Here is a 19241-nt window from a genome sequence, read left to right as displayed (position 1 = left end):
GTACAGTGTCTATTATTCAGCCAATCATTTAACACAGCAGCACTCCAGCAAACTGTAGCTGGTGCATGCACACAAACACACACAGAAACAGCTGTTGCAAATGTCCAAATTGAAAAAAATAGTCATACTACACACAATGAAGACTGATTGACAGGTGAATGGGAGACATTGATGTATCATGTGTAAACCCCGAAATGAAAAACCAAGCCCTCCCCCCCGCCCCCATCTACATACACAAAATAAATTCTTCAACTCCACCGCTCTCAAAGTCGTACATTCTTTGTGAGCTGGTCAATTAGTAACAAGTCAGCAGACATATTGGGTGAGCCTTTGTTCCCAGACAGTGATTCATTACGACAATCCAACAGCTGCCAACCAAAAGGTAAGAGGGATGATTGTGACAAGGAATGCTTCAACATTCAAAGCATTTTTTCCAAAATACCAACATTAAATAAATCTATAAAAAAAAAAAAACTCACAGTGCGCTCATCACTTAGCAACCATGTCCGCAGTTTGGGCCTGCTCAGAAATTCCGACGGATGTCCCATTTCTTGTCTAACTATGTACAGAACTGTTTTAATTTGGATAACTTACTTTTTATTGTCTTGACTTGACATTATCTTATCAAAAGCCAGCTTTCCCAATCTGATTGAGCTGGACTAGCTATTTTACTCGAGCCGAATTCACACCAATTACAACATTTAGGGTGTTTTTTTCTAATGCAGGAGCACCTGCAAAAACAAGCCAATCAAATTATTTTCCATTGCCAGCAGTAGGGTGTTTACCCTCAGAGCTCAGAGGGTTGCAACATATTATTTCAGTATATCCAGGACTGACTTGTGATATACTGAATGCTTTCTCATTGCACTCGAAAGCCAGATGTTAGCAGGTGTCAGTAGGTTTTTTTGACCAATGTAAAAAGGGTTTTAAGCAGCCAAATCAATCATACAGCTTTGCTGTAAACAGCAAAAACTACAACAAAACTATAAGTGATCATGATGAAGACTGCTAGATAATCATTATACAGGTATCTAATATTTTTTTAAGTGGGGTTGTGAGAGGCACTATTGAGAAGGCAGAGCCTTACCTGTGTTAGACAGCAGTCAGACAGCTCTCAGTTTGAGACTAATCATGACTGGGTAGCTAATGCTAAAAGCTACACAAAATGGGCCATAAGAAGAGCGATGTCTTTCAGGCATATAAAACAACTCACAGCACAAATATCCATAGAAATATGACTGAGAGCTACATCGTGGATTCTCACACTACATCTCTTCTGCATCAGATAGTTTTTGATTTTGAGTGTCAACAACGACTGTGTTACGTGAATGCTGTCCATTTAACTGTCTGATGCAGAAATGATGTGGTGTAAAAAATCCACAATATAGCTTTTCCTTGCAAGTCAGTACATTTTTGAAGTTTGACTTTTCTATCGCAGGTAAAACAGAGACTAACCATAAGTACCTCACATAAGCCCACTGACAAAAGAAAAACACACCTGTCAAGAAAACACTTTTAGTGTTTGTTACAAAAATTCATATTTAGTCATTTAGCAGAGGCTTTTATACAAAGCGACTTACACGTGTGAAAACAACAATCAAGCTTCAGTGCAGTTAGAAACCCAGGTCTATACATCGAGTGCTAAGTCAATGTTAATGTATCTAAGTGGCAGAATATAAGTAAATACAGGCAAACGCATACATGTCGAGGCAAAGTCATGTGTCACAACTGTGTTATGTAAAGGTTCCTTAAATGACAGACAGCTCCTATACAAACATCCATGCAATATGAGCAGGTAAATTATATGTTTGGAATTCAGTGAATTAACGCATGAACTCCTTCTAAAAATAGCAAGACGCATTACAAGGGCAGAAAACTTTCAGAGAAAGACCATTCAAAGATTAACACTGTGTGGGCGAGTGTGTGTGTTCGGCATAGAGACATTTTGGAATAGGGTTGGGCTGCTACTCTCTGACACACTTTCAAACCAGCATTGGATGGCTAAGACTTTGTTTTATAGTCTGGGTTAAAACTGGGTTCATATTGTATCATAATAAAGGTTATTTCAATGAATGTCCTCACAAAGATAGAAGTACAAACATGTGAGGGTGTGTATGCTAAACATGTACAATCAGGCAAGGACAGGGCATGGCACGCTTATCAACAGTGAACACACATGCAAACAAACTTGACTCATGACATTCTTCAGCAACAGAAATGACAAGCCTCCAGTGAAGCATGTGGGATGTGTGAATCAAAACAACAGTTTATTAGGTGGCTGTCTGGGAAAGAAAGTGAATTAGCATTTCTGAGAGAGATGCAGACGATGTTACTCTGAGTCTATTAGGAAAGAGTGTGAGATATACAGAAGAAAAAAAAGAGCAACTGAATGTCTACTAGAGGAAACTTGACTATCTGGTAGTCCTGCTATCAGAGCTACTGACTGGTGGTTACTGACTTTCTACGGCTGATATTGTTTGCACAATGGAAAAAATAGCTCATCGTGATGTACAGATGAAACTGCAAAGGCAGTCATGACTGTAAGTATAAGATGCATGATGCCTTCTGACCAGAAGGTCAGAAGGGTGCAACTCCTCTGATTTGAAAATTAAATCCTGATTGTGAACTTTGTGGTATAGTCTTGATTTGGTGCATCAGTTATTGACTATATACTGTACATATATATATATATATATATATATATACACACATATATGTACATAGATACATACAAGAAAAATAATCACCTGGTCCTCACCAGGTCTTAAGATTAGGTAAATACAACCTCAGATGAAAAACAACACGAGGCACATTACATGTGTCAATATTTGTTTAACAAGAACTTAATATATAGCCAAAATGCAGAAGCAGTGTTTGAAAAACTAAAAAGTACACCCTTAGAGCTTCTATAGGAATCAAGAGTTTTAAAAATGCCAAGGAGGAAAGACATCAGCAATAATCTTGGGGAAACAACTATTGCTGCCTTTAAATAAGGGATTAAGAGAGAATTTCCACACAATCAAGTATTTATAGTTTTTACCAGTAAGTTACCACCATCAAAATACACAAAGCCCATTTTGATCAGGATTTAATGATCTCTTGTCCTCCTGGGCCCTGATTACTACTCTGAAACATATGGTCTTAATTTATAAAAGAAAAAAAATCTAAAATATCCTGTATGTAAAGACAGTCACATGCAGAGAGAGACACACAAATGTGCCTCCAAGACAACCCGGTCAAGTGATTACAGTAGAAAACTGAACTGTGTAACGACAGTATTGCTGAGAGGTAACGCATGAGTACCAGGGGAGAAACAAAAACACACTGGGTCTCAGGCCTGGGGCCAAATGGGGCCTCTCAATCTTATACAAAGAATCTCTGTCAAGTGAAAACACATGAAGTGCAGGTGTACAGGAACACAGAGGCATATTGTAAGCAAAAAAAAACATATTTCAGGTAGTGTGTATGGCATTGCAGACGAAGAATGTTGAAAAAAAGGTCAGAAAAGAAAAAGATTTAAAAAGAATAAGACATTCACACAGAGTACATCGCACGAGACAACAATAAAATGCCTAAATTAGCCTCTATAGTTACCTGCTGGTGATAAATTTCTGTGTGTACAGCCCACGTGTGTGTCAGTGTATTTAAGACAAAAGACTTTGATCAGTCGCTTTGTTATATTTCAAGGATGCCTTATCTTTATTGTAAAACACACACTCACACACACACAAATAGACATTCTGTTTGACAAGCCAGCGCAGCGCTGCAGCTGTCACTGAAAGGTGAGGATCTGAGGAAGAGAGACGATTATAATGCAACAGCGAGGGCAAGCTTACTGCTATCTGTCTCTGTTTTAATGATCAACTCTTCGTCTTCACATTTTTTGGATTGAAATTCAATCTCCTGAAAAAAAAAGAAAAACCTCTGGCTACAGAGAGTAAACATGAAATACTATTTCTCCAACAGTGCTGCCAAGGTGCAAATTTGAAAATGACTCATTTGAACATTCTAGCAAAGAGGCATTAAAGGGGAAAAGAAAACTATCCAAATCGTTCAATTTATGAAATTTTTATTGTCTGCTTATTGGTTGTTTTATCAATCCATTACCTAAAGAAAGATATTTATTGAGCTCAGTCCTTAGTAACAAAGAAAGCGGAGAAGAATAGCAAAATGAAAAAGGTGCAAGCTCTTGCATGTATTCATGTGCAAACGCACATTTTACCTCCACGAGTGAAAGTTACCTTCAGATGGCACAAACCGAAACTAAAGAGGAGCCATTGCTTTGCTATTATACCACGAGAAGAGTTCAAGACCAGCACCAACCCTGAGTCCAGCAGAAATATCACTGAAACACACTAATGCACACACAGGCTAACTAACAACCTATTTACCTAAAGCAGCAACAGTCAAACAGGAAAACCTAAAAATGCCACCACAGGAACAGATAAAGTGGGGATGCAAAGACCAGCCTAACAAGAACCCAAAGCAGAAAACTGCAGTCCTCACCACCTGCAGTGAAATGTGCGAGTATTTGTGTGCTAGAAGCTAAAAGAGACATGGCAAGACTGAATTAGAAAGGACAGATGAGACACGAGCAGACGCGCAGAGCGACTGAGAGGAAGCAGTTACACAACGGCAATTTGAATGCGAGGCGAAGGAGGAATCCTGAGGATGTGAGAGAAAAATGAAATAAAATCTGTGTGTAAAATCTAACAATTACTGACTAAATGAAACCTGGAAACAGTGTAAAACAGACCCAAAATTAACCCTGGTGCAAGTCCTGATATGCTCAATATATACAAATATACAAAAATTTACAAATGATTTCTCAACAACCCCCTACAGGCATGATTACCTGCAGCTGTCCTGGCTGTCTTGTGTGTAAATAATATAAGTCAAATCAAAATTGCAGACGTTGGTAAAATATCTTCTTATTTTCAAAAATCAACTGTTGACAAATGTATATGGTTGGCAGTAGAAATGTCTATAAAATCTGCCATGACTACAGCCGGGATCCCCTTGACTAGAAAAACAAATCTGAAGCAGCCTTTTGAAAATTGACCGGCTTAAAGTGAATAAATGAAGCTGCGTAAGTGTAGCCAGAGGGTGGCAGTAAAGAAGAAATGGTAACCAGAAGTTAGATATCTTATCTCAATGAAAGAAATAAAAACGACCATGGTGGACACCCACAAAAGAAAAATGGGGAGAGCTCTACTTATGAATTACTGTGATCTGGGAGTATCGGGGATATCATATCATATCTGAGAAGCTCGTTAGTAGCACGCTTTGCCAGCTCAGACCAGAGAGGATATATTTTGCCATTTTGGTTTGTTTATCTGTCATTTTTTGGTCGTCTTTATCAAAACTCAAACCTAACATATGAATCGGTCATATTTAGCGTGGATTTGTTGTGATATCTTGCTTTCTGTGCTCCTATACTTGTTTTAGCCTTTTGAGTTTTTTTCCCCATGAGAGCTTTTCATATTCATTTCACCTTTCTATCTTTGAGGTAAGCGTCAGTTAAGTATACCGTTGAGTCCCCTTAAGGTGTATGCACAGTTCAAGTTCAAACTTCAAGCTAGTTATTCTTAAAATAATCTTCATTTTAACTATGTAGAAGCTTAGTGCTGAGAAAATATTTGAAGTTTTGTCAGGAAAGACACTGAGAAACTAGCTACTAGCTACTAGCACCTGACTGGTTGGTATCAAAGTACTAATCACCCACATTTAGTTAATTCGATCAGGTAAACATAAAACAGGTATTTGAATATCAAAATGAATACTAAATATTTTTTCAATTACAAATACGTCAAGTTTTAGTTGGCTTCAACCTAGTGTTTGTCCAACCTACTGGTATTTCAAATGTTGAATGTTACATATTCATTTTCCAGCCACTCAACTCTGAAATTATTTTGCTGTTCTTGTAACAGCATGTTAGCATTCTGCTCTCCTCTCATGGCTGTCAAGTCAATTTGTCTCAAAGAACCTGTGCTAAATTTAATGAAAAGGCAGCAATAAAAGAAATGTGCTGTGTTTTACAGCTGTAAAACAAAGCATCATGTTTTCCATGTTTTCCTGTCTTCCAATGCTATATAACAGTAATCGACCTGAAGAACTTCTACTTCACATTCCCAAATGAATCCCACGGACTTCATCGGTGAGTCAGCATCCTCATCTTTATCAGTGGATAGCAGAAGTCAGACAGCCAAGTCCAACCCATTCTCTATCGCCAGATGAGAGCAAATGACAAGAAAATGTCCCAGAGCTGCTAAAAAGTTACAGAGGAGTTGAGCTAGTTTAGCTGAGCTCAGTTGCCAGTAGCTAAGTCGCAGTGTCGTCAGCCTGAGTCTAAACTTAAGTGTATAGTGCCCTGACATGCATAAATTACATATTTTATATTGCTTCTATTGCTTAATATTTTAAGTTGTAGAAAGATGACTTTTAAGCACTTAAGCATATCACTTTAACAAGGATGGATTGCTTGTCTCGGGTCTGTTTAAACCTGTTTCTGCACTACAGCAATGCCTTGTCTGTATCACTGCAAAAATATCTGCTGAAGTTATAGCTCTATTATAATAGTGCTGTATCATTTTCAGTTTCAGATCGAGATTTTCAAGGGAGTAGAAGCAGGTCAAATAATGATATGAAAGTGTGTTGAAAATAATCAAGACATAGAGTCGGCATTTGAACGCAGACTAATCTAACAGGGTGGGACGTGTGGGAAGACAGCATGGTATGCTTCAGCTTTAACAGATGTGACATTTACAGTTTCCTTTGTTAAAACTCTCAAATCCTTTCATGCTTTATCTTTCATTTTTTAACCAAATTACTCACAGCATGATCAATATTAGAACTTGAAAAGTTTTATCAATGATATCGGAATCATTAAAATGAAAATTATATAAAACCCACTGTAATATAGTCTCAATAGAGTTGAGCTGCGACATGAGCCGTCACAATACACAAGCCATACTGTACAGTGCATTTCTTAAACAGCTACTGACGGCCTAAGGATCTAATTCATGGTCAAACACTGCTTAGTTGGCTCAGTTTTTGATGCTAAAAGGAGAGCACAGTGATGGGTACTAAGGGACAAAGAGGAGAATGTCTCAGAGCATGCCATCTGAGGTGACTCATTCAGCCTGCTGGGGGATATATAGCAAAGCTCTGACTAAAGACAGACATACAGCACTGAGGGAGTGTTACACAACAGACCACGAGTACAACCCTGGGTGACAGGTAGGAAACTTAGGCAATGACTGTGATAACACAGCGAGAGTGAAGAAAAGAAAAGAAAAAAATAAGGAACATGAAAGGGTGGGGACACAGGACAGAGGGCCAGAGGCAGTGGGACAAAGACTAGCATTCCAAGAAAGGTTGTAAATACACAATAAATTCAACTACACGTTGATTTCTCTTTTAGTGAAACTGTCACTTTGTCTTAAAAAGAGGGTTAACCCTTTTCCCCACCTTTAAAAGGAAACAGTTGCTCTCTGTTTCGGTGTGAAACTAAATGCCATTCAATCCCCTCTTTTCTCCCCCTCAACAAAAGCTCCTTGTCAATATCTCTCTCTCACTGTTCACCAGTCTGGAAATAGAGTGATGGCACCGTTTAGAGCCAAGTGTGAATACACTCTGATATAAGGGGTGCCAATAGAACAGACAGTCTCTTTTCACAAGCGACCTAATATTAGACAGCCCACGAGGAACTCCCTGCTGGAGAGATTAGTAACGTGTATGTATGCATACCTACAGTTACAAGCTCAGGTATTTGTGATTATGAGTCATTAGTCATGATTTATTATGTCAAAATACCATTTGAAATAACACTTTGTATGTACTCCCCACTTACATGTAGAGTCCCCACTTCTGATACACAGTAGTAAAGAGACGGATAATCTTGGTATTGAAGAGGTTGTAGCCGTGTAAATGCATAAAGTTTCTGTCAGAAAAGAGGCGGGGTACACCCTGGACAGGTCGCCAGTCCATCACAGGGCCACACAGAGACAAAAGAGACAAACAACTACGCACACGCTCACACTCACTCCTAAGGACAAATTACCACCATTTAACCTAACATGCATGTTTTTGGACTGTGGGAGGAAGCCGGAGTACCCGGAGAGAACCCACGCATACACGGAGAGAACATGCAAACTCCACACAGAAAGGCCCCAGCTGGGAGTTGAACCTGGAACCCTTTTTTTTTCTCAGGTTATCTAGTTGCCAAAAGATTGTGAACAAATGAAAAGTAAACCATTTCTTCTATATTGTTTCAAAAGTTGTATATCATGACCCATCAATCTCTGTAAATGGACTCAATAGCCTTTAAATGCTTGACAAGTTGCACACAAGTGAAGCGGAATATCTTTTCACACTTCATTCCACCTGTCTGGTCTCTGTACTTTCCCAATACTTTTCCTACAGGTTGTGGGCACAATATGATGAGCACCTTTTCAACCCAGCAGAATAACCTGCCTCAGAACAGTAAATCCAGTCAGTTCTCTTCTTATCAACTGCAGTCTCAGCTCATGCTGCCCAACCGCAACAACGAGCCACAAACAGTCAACAGTAATATGAGCCAAAAACTGCTAAAACAGATTCAAGATAGGGCTCATTTGTGCTGCCGAACTGACCTTGTCTGTCTTCATGTAAACAACCTCATGAAATATACTGTACCAGCTTTCTGCATCAGTCACAGTCGCACATCTAAGCCTTCTCTCAGAAGTGTACACTTATCTTGTCATCCTTGAGCTGCTAGTATCTGGTAATATTCTTATCATGCACGTAGCTGACATTTGTCTGTGACGAGGATTTAGAATTCGTATGTTGTATTTGGAGATTTAAGGTTCTTATCTCAAGCACCATTCAAAACACATCTGTAGAGCTCTGCTCCAAAATATCACATTTATAAACTATACATCTCTACAGAACCACTATCTAGCACAACAGTAACCATAACTAGGGTGATACATGTTCTTGTGGGTGTGTGTTTGTGTGTGTGTACTAAATGTTCTATTGTCAACTAAACTGTTAGGAAATGTTGAAAGATATCCAACTGATATAAATCAAAGTATGTCCCTCTTCTTGGTGCTCTAATCTCTTAGTCATATAGTCTGATTTCTACTGCGACTGCTACAACATTTTAACAGGTCAAGCTGGTCAGATAACATTTTTCAGCACTGTCTAAACATGAAGTTGACCCCAGTCAGACGTGATGACCATGTGCTAAAGTACACACTTTTAGAGGGAACATTTACCAACTAAATGTGTGACTCTTTTGAAATGTAATGCCCTCCTCCTCATGGTATCATACATTTCTCACCTATGCTGGAAGTCCAACTTTCAATATCTTATCACAGGCTCAATAAACTCTAAAGATAGGCTTATTGGTTAAAGCATCTATCTTTTCAAGTAATCATTAATCAGTGTCACCTGGTTCAAGACCAGAGTTCCACATCTCATGCCCATCTTGACTTTCTGTAACACAACGTAATTTCATGCATGGCACTCATAAGGAAATCAGAGTTAAACAGCCTCTTACCCTTCAGTTTCTCCATCACACTTTGCCCGGCTCTCTCTGCCACCTGCCCATCCTCAATCCGGTAACGGTCATCCAGGAAACAGGCTGTAGCTTCTGACAGATGAACCTTGCCAGCCACACCCAGCTGCTCCATCAAGTTCGCCAGATTGACATCATTTGACCATACGTCAAATTTGAAGCGCTTCATTCCCAGGATCCCACACAGGACGGTGCCTGTGTGGACACCAACACGCATGTTCACAGTCTCACACGTTTCCTGACAGAACTGCTCGATGGCCTGGATCATGCCCAAACCCATGTCCACACAGCAGTAGGCGTGTTCCGGTCTGGGCTCGGGGCAGCCTGCTACACAGTAGTAGCAATCTCCCAGAGTGCTGATTTTCTCACAACCGGTTAGTTCGCAGAGTCTGTCAAAACGTCCAAACAGGTCATTAAGAAGGCCCACCAAAGCTGGAGCTGACTTATTAGCAGACATTTTGGTGAAACCCACAATGTCAGCGAAGAGGATGCTAACAGACTCCATGCGCTTCATGTTAAAGGGCCTAAATATTATCTGCCCTCTGGGGATCGAGGTCTTTTTGCGTTTATGATTGTTGTGAGAGTTATTCTTAGAGCTTATAACACTTGGGGCTTGGGAAGCTCCGCAGCCTCCTCCACCTCCCACTGCAACGGCTGAGGCAGAGCAGGCGCCAGAGGAATATCGCTTGCCGGAATTCTCGCCACCACCCTCGTCATCCCCCTGCTTCATCAGCTCGTCTGCAACTCGTCTCGGCATGACTGAGTGGATCATACGCTCCTTCAAGGCCTTCTCCACCTCCAACTCTTTGCCATGCATGATAGCCTGGCCCACTTTGAGAAATGTGCTACGGGTACGTACTTCTGACATGATGAACAGGTGGATGCCAATGACATGGGCGCATAAGTGGAGCAGCCCTTTGGCCGGGCCCAGCCAGCGGAGTGTGTCTTCTTCCCAGTCAGAGCCCACTAACCCCGACACCTGTCCAGTATTGTCAGAACTTCTCTGGAGCAATGGTAGCCATCCTAATGCCTCAAATAATATAGAATACAGAAGACCCAGCATCACGGAGGCATACAGACGGACATGGAGGACACTGTATAACAACAAAAGAACCTCTATGCACAATGAAAAGGTGCCAACAGGTGAGATGCACGGAATTGGAGGTGGAGCCACTTTGTTCTGGGAAAGGTGTGAGGCATTGCCACCACTTGCCCGCTCCAACTCAGTATAGCCAGCAGTTTGTATCTGTGGAGCTAAAGTGATGGCAAAGGTAACTGCTATCAGGAGCAAGGTGGTTTGGTTGTACAACCACGTGTATGGCTGGGTGAAGGTGAACAAAAACAGGAGCACTAATAAGGCCAAAAAGGAGGCAGTGGGGGCTAGAAAGGTCATGGGGTAGCAGCGGTCACTATTGATCCCAAAGTACACCCCCCAGAGTCCAGATGCCACTGCCAAGTAGAACAGGACATAGCGGAACCGCCGCTGTTTTTGGGGAAAGCACCTCTCTTGGCATGCCTCCTCCAGGATGGGAGAGTCAAACTTGGGGTCCCAGCATTGAGCAGCAGAGCGTTCAAATAGAGGCGGTAGTATCCTTTTCACCCTGGAGGTGGAGGTTACAGCCGGTCTGGAGTCTGCTGAGCTGCAGGTAGAGGAGATGCTGTACTTGTGGAGGTTGGGGTTTACTTTACTGGCAGCCCCACAGCCTCCAGCTCCTCTTGCTCCACTGTTGGCAACCCTGAGACGCCCATGTTGATGCATGTGGGGCGAGTTGTTGGTAATCCGCACGGTCACGGCGCCATCCCCTCCGGAGTCGCAGCTCACCTCCGTGCCGTGCATAAGAAGCTGCCGGTGGTGCTGTAGCGTGGCCATGTTGACTGGTGCGACGCGGAAACGAGGGTGTGCGACAGAGGTGTTAAATATTAATAATCTCCTCTGAAGGCGCTCAGGCAATTAGAGTCGGTGCACGAGCGACGTGTGTGCACGCCTGGCGAGGACAGATGGGAGGAGGTGATGGAGTGACAAAATAGGTAGACAGAGAGGGAGGGAGGGCAAAAGGTTTTTTTTTTTTTTTGGAATAATCACTGTGCATGAATGGTGAGCACGGCACAGACGTATTGGCTACCCGCACAGCAGCCTGCACACTCACTCACATAAGACGCACCGTTCCAGTTTCTTGAGCACACCATTATCCAACCCTTGGTTTGCGTCAGTACTCACATTACATGCATCCCTCTCCAAAGAGGCTCTGGGTAGGAGCCCGGCATCTCTCCAGCTGCGGTAAAAACACTGTCATCACTCTTTCTGCCTCCTGAATTGAACATCCTTCTCGGAAAGGACTGGCTAGTGATGCAACGGTTTTCTTCATCAAGTCAGCCCTGACGTTACACGACTGGAAATGATCTCCTCTGGATGTGCGCAATGTCTTGATACTGCTGACATAATAAAGTTAGATAACGTCAGGAAAAATGCCCATTTCTTCCCTCATTCCTCAATGCTTGTTGCTTGTGTGGAAAAAAAAAAGAGTTCAAGCCCAAGGTTTCATGGTATGTGCAGATACGATTTAAGCTGTCAACAGTTGTCTACAAAAGTTACACTGTCCCTTTTATCTCCACAACATGCGCGATAAATCATCCATATTTAACCCTCTTAAAACAGCCGCCAAATCTTGTCGTTATAACAGTGCTAAAATAAAAACGTGTCGATTATTAATTCGTTTCATTTTAAGTTAATCTGGTTTAGTTATCTTTTCACACTGCAAATGTTTTATACAAAAACAAATGGCAGTCTGAAATGGGGAGAACCTGTTTAATTCAGTTGACTAATGAAAGTGGGTGATCTGTAATTAAATGGGCTTTACCTCCCACTACATCCATTCTCATGCGTGGCTCAGAGCGTGAGGGATTTCCATTTCTTATTCCCATGCATTCTCCTTCCAACTATATCCCGGCGGGCCTTTGCAAAAGATTCGTGACCGAGTTATTTTGGAGCCTTGTCCAGCTCAGGACCCAGATCACAGAAGGCCTGACAGGCAGGCCTGTTCCCACCGATACAGCCCCGTCCTTTCCTGAACTCCCTCTCCGGATCTCCACCGTTTATTCCCCCCTCTGCTTTCCAAAGGGGGACTCGGGGAGGGGTGTGCGCTATTCAGAGACGCGTGATCCGAAAAGACAAGAGCAGAAAATTCCATCCACTGTCCCAAATTAGCGTAGGTTTACCTCTGCTGGGAGTGTCTGCAACTTGTTGCGCGCAGTTGGCAAAACACACAGCTATGAGGAACAGCCTCGTTCGGAGCAGGCTGGTCTATAAATAGTGATGATCAAAACTCTTGCAAATAACACCACCAACAGCGTGTAAAATCTGAATGCGTTCCTTTAACTTATTATGTCACATACATTGACCGCTTAATATTAGAATGTTATGGTAAAAGAATCAAGTCGCAGCCTAAAACGCATGCAAAGCGTCAGCGATAGGCCCCCTCTCGTTTCCAAAAGCTCCCAAACTTTTTTTTTTTTTTCCCAGGCCGTATTTCCTGCGTTTGGAGAAGAGACCCAGTTAAGAGTCTCTGCTTATTTGGAGCTGAGGCTGGATTTCCTCCCCTCGCATTCCCTTAGAGCAAAGAAGGGGGAAAAAATCCCCAGAGCAGCGCTCGGAACCCCTCGGATCTCCTCGGTTGGATTGTCAAAAAACGCTCCTTATCTCCTTATCTCAACCAATTCCTTAGGTTCTGGATAGCACTAGTTTTCGCTGGCATGCATGTGTCCAACAAACACAACACTGTGCGCTCCGGCTGTGGTGCGTCCTCTTCCGTCCGTCGCTGGTTGTCACCCTTCTCCCCCTTGATTCAGAGCTCTCTAGCGGAGTTGGTGGCTGAACTGACGCATATGCAGCTGGAGTTTAGCGCTTGTTCTTTCGGTCTCACCCGGGCGAACGTTGTATCTCTACTCTTGACACTGCCACCATCTTCGTTGTGACTGGGTCGGAAATCCTTAGCCAGCTGTTGTACAGCTGGTACAGGGTGTTGAATCTGTTAAGCAACCTTCGCGCAGACAAAAGCTACTTCCGCTCTACGCAGGATCTTCTAAAAGGCTACATTTATTTGTAAGAGTAAAGCAGTAAAACCTGCTCAATAAAGTTCCTATTGATTTGTCTATCATGTGGAGAAATCAATATCAATATCAAGGGAGTAATGCTACCAGGAGAAGTTAGCTGGGAGGCTAATTTACATGTCTATTAAAGGGCACCTTCAGTGTTGAATTATGATTATATAGTTATAGTTCAACAGAAAAATGTAAAAAAAATATTCAGGCACTCTCAGCAGTAGCCTATTGCTAATGCTTCATTGTTAGATCAGTTTGATAAGGTCAGGTAATCAAAGTAAATGTATAACTTGTAAGATAGCCCACTATAACTTTAAAAAGATATATGATGCAAGTTCTTACAAAGTTTTTTTGTTTGTTTGTTTGTTTTCAGGTTGTTTAACAAGTCTCTTTGCTGTAAAGAGTTTAGCTAAAAACTCTAGTTAACCAGTAGTCAACTAATTATTAACTGCATTACAGGCAGAAAAAAACGTTCAACATTATGCACTTTAACTCAAAACCAGCCAACAAAATTTGGCAAACTAATGTAAAATGATGTCAAACAACTTCATTTTGAAGGTAGACTTGGACTTCCGGTTTTTCTATGCTTGTCTATGTTTAACTTGATGATTGAGGGGTCTCAGATAAGAGCTTGGCCACTTCCACTCCCTTGTGAATAAGTATTTTAGATGAAAATTCCTTCACAAGTTTGATTGCTGCTTGCTGTGATTATCACCCATATGACACGCAAAAAGGACCACAAACCACTTTTACTTTTGGCAACATGTCAAACAGAGGACAAACAACATATGCTATAAACAGTGATATGCCAGGCTTCTCTACCATACATAGTACACCCGAAAATGGGTCAGTAATAGTTGCACATCACATCCCTTAACGTTTTCTACGCTATTTTTTATAGTAAGCACAATTATGAAATTAGAAATGGAAACAAAGGAGGTGCATCTAGTCATCTTTTCAGCAAATTGTGTGATTGGCATCTGCATCATGAGTTTTTTTTTTTTAAATCTAAAATAATTTTTCCTACAAAACAAAAACTTGGGACAATAACTAAACTAGTCTAAAATGTACAAACAAGGAGAGTTATGTTTATGTCAAACCATAGTGCAGAAACAACATTTCAGATTCTGACACCATTATGCTTTTAAATTGCCAGCAAAGTTGCTAAATGGGCTCCGAAAAATCTAGAAAAGTTCTGTTATTAAGAAAAATAAAGAAAGTCTCACAAATAATTTGATGAATTAGCACAGGTCAGCACGTCAACACGAGGCGTAAAAAGAGTGTGCAGAGTCGCTCAGAGGCACAGTTAGGGAAGAGTTCAAAACTGAGTAATATGCAGTGTAGGCAAATCGTTAAAGAGTTCAAAAATTACATTCCTCAATGTAAAATTGCAAAGATTTTGGGAATTTTATTATCAATAAAAGATTCAAGTTGTCGCTGTATTGTTATAACAGAATATGAATAACTAAGGCTATCTCTAAGACCGACTCTAAGGCTGGTTAGAGTCGGAGGTCCAATAAACGGAAGGTTGGCAGTTCGATTCCCACTCTCGCCACTCAAAAACAATTGGTGGAACTGATAGCTGTAGGGATGTCAGTCCACCTCCTTGTCACGGCTGAGGTGCCCTTGAGCAAGGCACAGTACCCCCATGCTCCCCGGGCGCTGAATGGCTTCCCACCATCCAGGTTGGCATCTGTCTCTGAGTGTGTGACCCTGTGTATGTGCATGTGTGTGTCAACAGGTGCCAACCTGGGTGGGTTAAAAGCGGAGGACAAATTTCATGTGTGTGCATGTATTAAAAATGCAATAATTTCCACAACACAAATAACTACTCTGCAGCCAGCAAGACACCTAGAGCTGACACATTTCACACCTGTTATTGACAAAAGTGTCGAAGAAATCATCTGCAGTCTGAGGCTGCGGCTACACGGAAACGTTTTTCACTGTAAACGATACTTTTTCTTATCGTTTCGCTGTCGCGGCCACACGGAGCCGGCGTTCCCACTACCCCAAAACGATAGTTTTTGAAAACGGGTTCCAGAGTGGGAAAGTTTGAAAACGGCCTCGTTTCGTTTCCATTGTTACAGCTAAAACGTTTTTGCGTCAGTCACACGTTGACGCTGTGAGCCAATTTTAACACTTCTCTATTGTCTCACAGCGTGGCGTGACACAGTGGCGTGTGTACTGCATCGTTTCATCGTTTTCATCCGTTTTCGTCTGGACCTGAGTCTTTACAGCAGCGCGTTTCCATGTGGTCGCAAGAATTTTCGTACCCGTTTTAAAAAAAAACCTTGTTTCGTTTTCGTGTAGCCGTAGCCTGAGTTCATCATCGTGCTGCCTTGATGAGTTGCCCACTAGATTTCTAAAGTCTGTGCTGAGCAGTTTGTTACCACAACTCGCTCATCTAGTCAACATCTCACTCCAGACTGGAACATTTCCAAAGGCCTTAAAAACTGCTGTCATTAAGCCTCTTCAAAAGAAGAGCAATCTTGATGCCACAGTACTGACCAACTACCGGCCCATATCAAACCTACCATTCTTAGGCAAAGTCCTAGAAAAAGTTGTATACCAACAGCTTAGTGACTTTCTCCTGTCTAACAATGCTTTTGATACTTTCCAATCAGGCTTTAGGCCCCACCATAGCACTGAGACAGCTCTGATCAAGGTGACAAATGACATCGGCTTGAACACAGATGCAAGTAAAGTCACAGTCTTAGTTCTGCTGGACCTGAGTGCTGCCTTTGACACAGTTGACCATGCGATCTTATTACAGAGGTTAGAAGACTGGGTGGGAATCTCTGGTCGTGCTTTAAACTGGTTCAAGTCCTATCTGGAGGACAGGAAATATTTTGGTGAAATTGGTAACTGTGTCTCAGACCAAATGGCTATGACCTGTGGGGTTCCCCAGGGGTCAATCCTGGGACCCATATTGTTCAATCTGTACATGCTTCCACTAGGCCAGCTAATACGCAGCTATAATGTGTCCTACCACTACTATGCAGATGACACTCAGATCTACGTGTCACTGACAGCAGGAGAACACGGGGCTGTAGATACATTGTGTCACTGCATCGAACAGATCAGTGTGTGGATGCAAAACAATTTTCTCCAGCTAAACTCAGACAAAACTGAAATCATTGTCTGTGGCCCACAGAAACAGAGAGCATGTTATCAGTCACCTTGAGACTCTCTCTCTAAAACCTAATTATTAAGTTAGAAATCTCGGGGTAATATTGGACTCAGACCTGAACTTTAACAGCCACATTAAATCAATAACATCAGCAGCTTTTTACCATCTAAAAAACATTGCCAGAATCAAAGGAATAGTGTCTAAACCAGACTTAGAGAGACTGATCCATGCGTTTGTCTCCAGCTGGTTAGACTACTGTAACGGCCTGCTCACTGGGCTCTCTAAACGGGCTGTAAGACAGCTGCAGTACATCCAGAACGCTGCTGCTCGAGTCCTGACTAGAACCAGGAAATACGACCAAATTAGTCCAGTGCTCAGGTCTCTGCACTGGCTTCCTGTCGCTCAGAGAATAGACTTTAAAACAGCTCTGCTTGTGTACAAGTCTCTTCATGGTCAAGCGCCAAAGTACATCTCTGCCATGTTAGAGCCATATGAACCAACTCGGGCTCTGAGAACCTCAGGGAGGGGTCTCCTGCTGGTGCCCAGAGTCAGGACTAAACAAGGTGAGGCTGCGTTTCAGTTTTATGCCCCTAAAATCTGGAACAGTCTTCCAGAAGATGTGAGACAGGCCTCAGCTCTGACAATGTTTAAATCCAGGCTGAAAACAGTTAGCTGTGCATATGACGCACCTGAAAGTATTTGATCTGCACTCTTCACTTTTTAATTAATTAATTAATTAATGATTATTTTTTATGGGTTTTTTATTTTTTATTTCTTTTTAATGATTTCTTCTTGTGATTTTATATAGCTGTAAAGCACTTTGAATTACCTTGTGTACGAATTTTGCTCTATAAATAAAATTACCTTGCCTTGCCTTGCATGACCAATAAATTGGATCTTAATCTCTAGACTCAAATCTTGGATTTATGACCCACATAAAAAGGATATGTCAGAAGGTATGACTTTATTTCTTCAAATGTTACATTTATTAGAGATTTTGTATCAAACGGAGCAGCCTAGATGCATTTGCATCAGATTAGTTATTGTTTATTACGTTGGTCTGATACATACCCTACTGTTTTAAAATCAGTGGAGGTTCTGGAAAAAAAAGTCATTTAGTTGTCATCATTGTCATATTTCCTGCAAGTGATCTCTGCTAATTTAGCTGAAGAATTTTTCATGAAGCACGAGAGATTTTATAAGGCTAGGATTTTGTCTATTTCAAATCTATCGACAGAGTTAGGAGAGAAGTAGCCAGACTAAACTGTACAATCCAACACAGGAAGAGTACATTTAGTCAAACGTAACATCTGTGAAAGTCTTCACCACAGAAGTGGCTTCTTGAGAAACAACTATGTCAACACACTACAATGAGCTGGTTTATCTGAAATCATATTAATTAATTTATGACATATATATGTATAAAATGTGTTTTCTATTTTGGTTGTTTTGTTGATTCTGTTGTCCATTGGGTGCTTTTATCATGTCGCTTCTCTTCATTCCCGCATTCCTTGATGTTTGGATTATTTTCAACATTGCAGACAAATGACAAATGTTTTCTCTTTCAAATGGATGACATTTATGTCTGAGTTAAGTTGGCTATCACATACTGTAACTAAGCTTGTTTGTGGTTTGTTAGTTAACTGGAATCAGTAACGAGATAAGATTTTGAACTGCAGGTGAACAGGAAGAAGATAAACAAGGTGATAAAGGTTCATAGTTCTGATTTGAGTCGGTGTGTGTGAGTATTGTTACAGATGCAATAATATTTGAACTTCAGATTCTGCATAGTTACTAACCCTCTGCACAAATAAGTGTGTGTGTACACGACATGTGGGTAGTGTGCTCATGCTTAAGTTCAAGAGCTTACAAGAGAGGACTGTTTGAGGAGATGATAAAGCTTCCCTGATAAGTCTGCACAGACTACGCCGAGAACCTGATGCGCTCAGCAAACACAGATTACATGAGCTCAAACATGCGTTACAAGGTGTAACATTTTTATTGCATATAAACAAGTGTGTCCGTGCTGTGTTGAGCATGAGCATGTGACATTATGTGCCACTGTGGAAAATTAACCTGTTGCATTAGAGGTGAGTCCCAACTACAAGAAAGCTGTACATTTGAATGTTGATGTTTAAGAAGAAGAAGAAACTTTTGTTTTGTGAGGTGAATTTATACAACAAACTACAGAGGAAAATGAGTTGATACACAGGAAACGCCATTCATATCAAAGAGGAAGTCTCTTTTTTTCCCTTAAATGTATCCTATGTAGCCAATGTGCAATAAAAATGTTTTAGCCTTACAGCATGATAGTATACAGTTACATTTTGTCATCTTTAAGTCAAAATCTTTATTTTCTCCAATACTTTTAAAGAGTACTTATAGAATATACAGTCATCTGAAAAAGAAAGTAAATTCTCTTTCAATTAAATGATTTTAATACCTGGCTGTAAT

At 41.2% G+C, this 19241-nt stretch overlaps 1 protein-coding gene across 1 annotated transcript in view; it reads right to left on the bottom strand.

Annotated features, from left to right (window-relative positions):
* Positions 1–13582, bottom strand: part of LOC142378866 (adenylate cyclase 9) — a 45846-nt gene extending 32264 nt beyond the window's left edge. The window contains exon 1 of the mRNA XM_075463809.1: positions 9542–13582. Coding sequence (XP_075319924.1) covers positions 9542–11429 — 1888 coding nt within the window. The 5' untranslated portion in view covers positions 11430–13582. The remainder of the gene's footprint in view (positions 1–9541) is intronic.
* Between the last annotated feature and the right edge of the window lie 5659 nt (positions 13583–19241).

This window comes from Odontesthes bonariensis, chromosome 4 (genome assembly GCF_027942865.1).
Source record: "Odontesthes bonariensis isolate fOdoBon6 chromosome 4, fOdoBon6.hap1, whole genome shotgun sequence".
Taxonomy (NCBI): Eukaryota; Metazoa; Chordata; class Actinopteri; order Atheriniformes; family Atherinopsidae; genus Odontesthes; species Odontesthes bonariensis.
The sequence above is the reverse complement of the archived record's forward strand: the minus strand, read 5'-3'. Positions and strand labels throughout refer to the sequence as shown.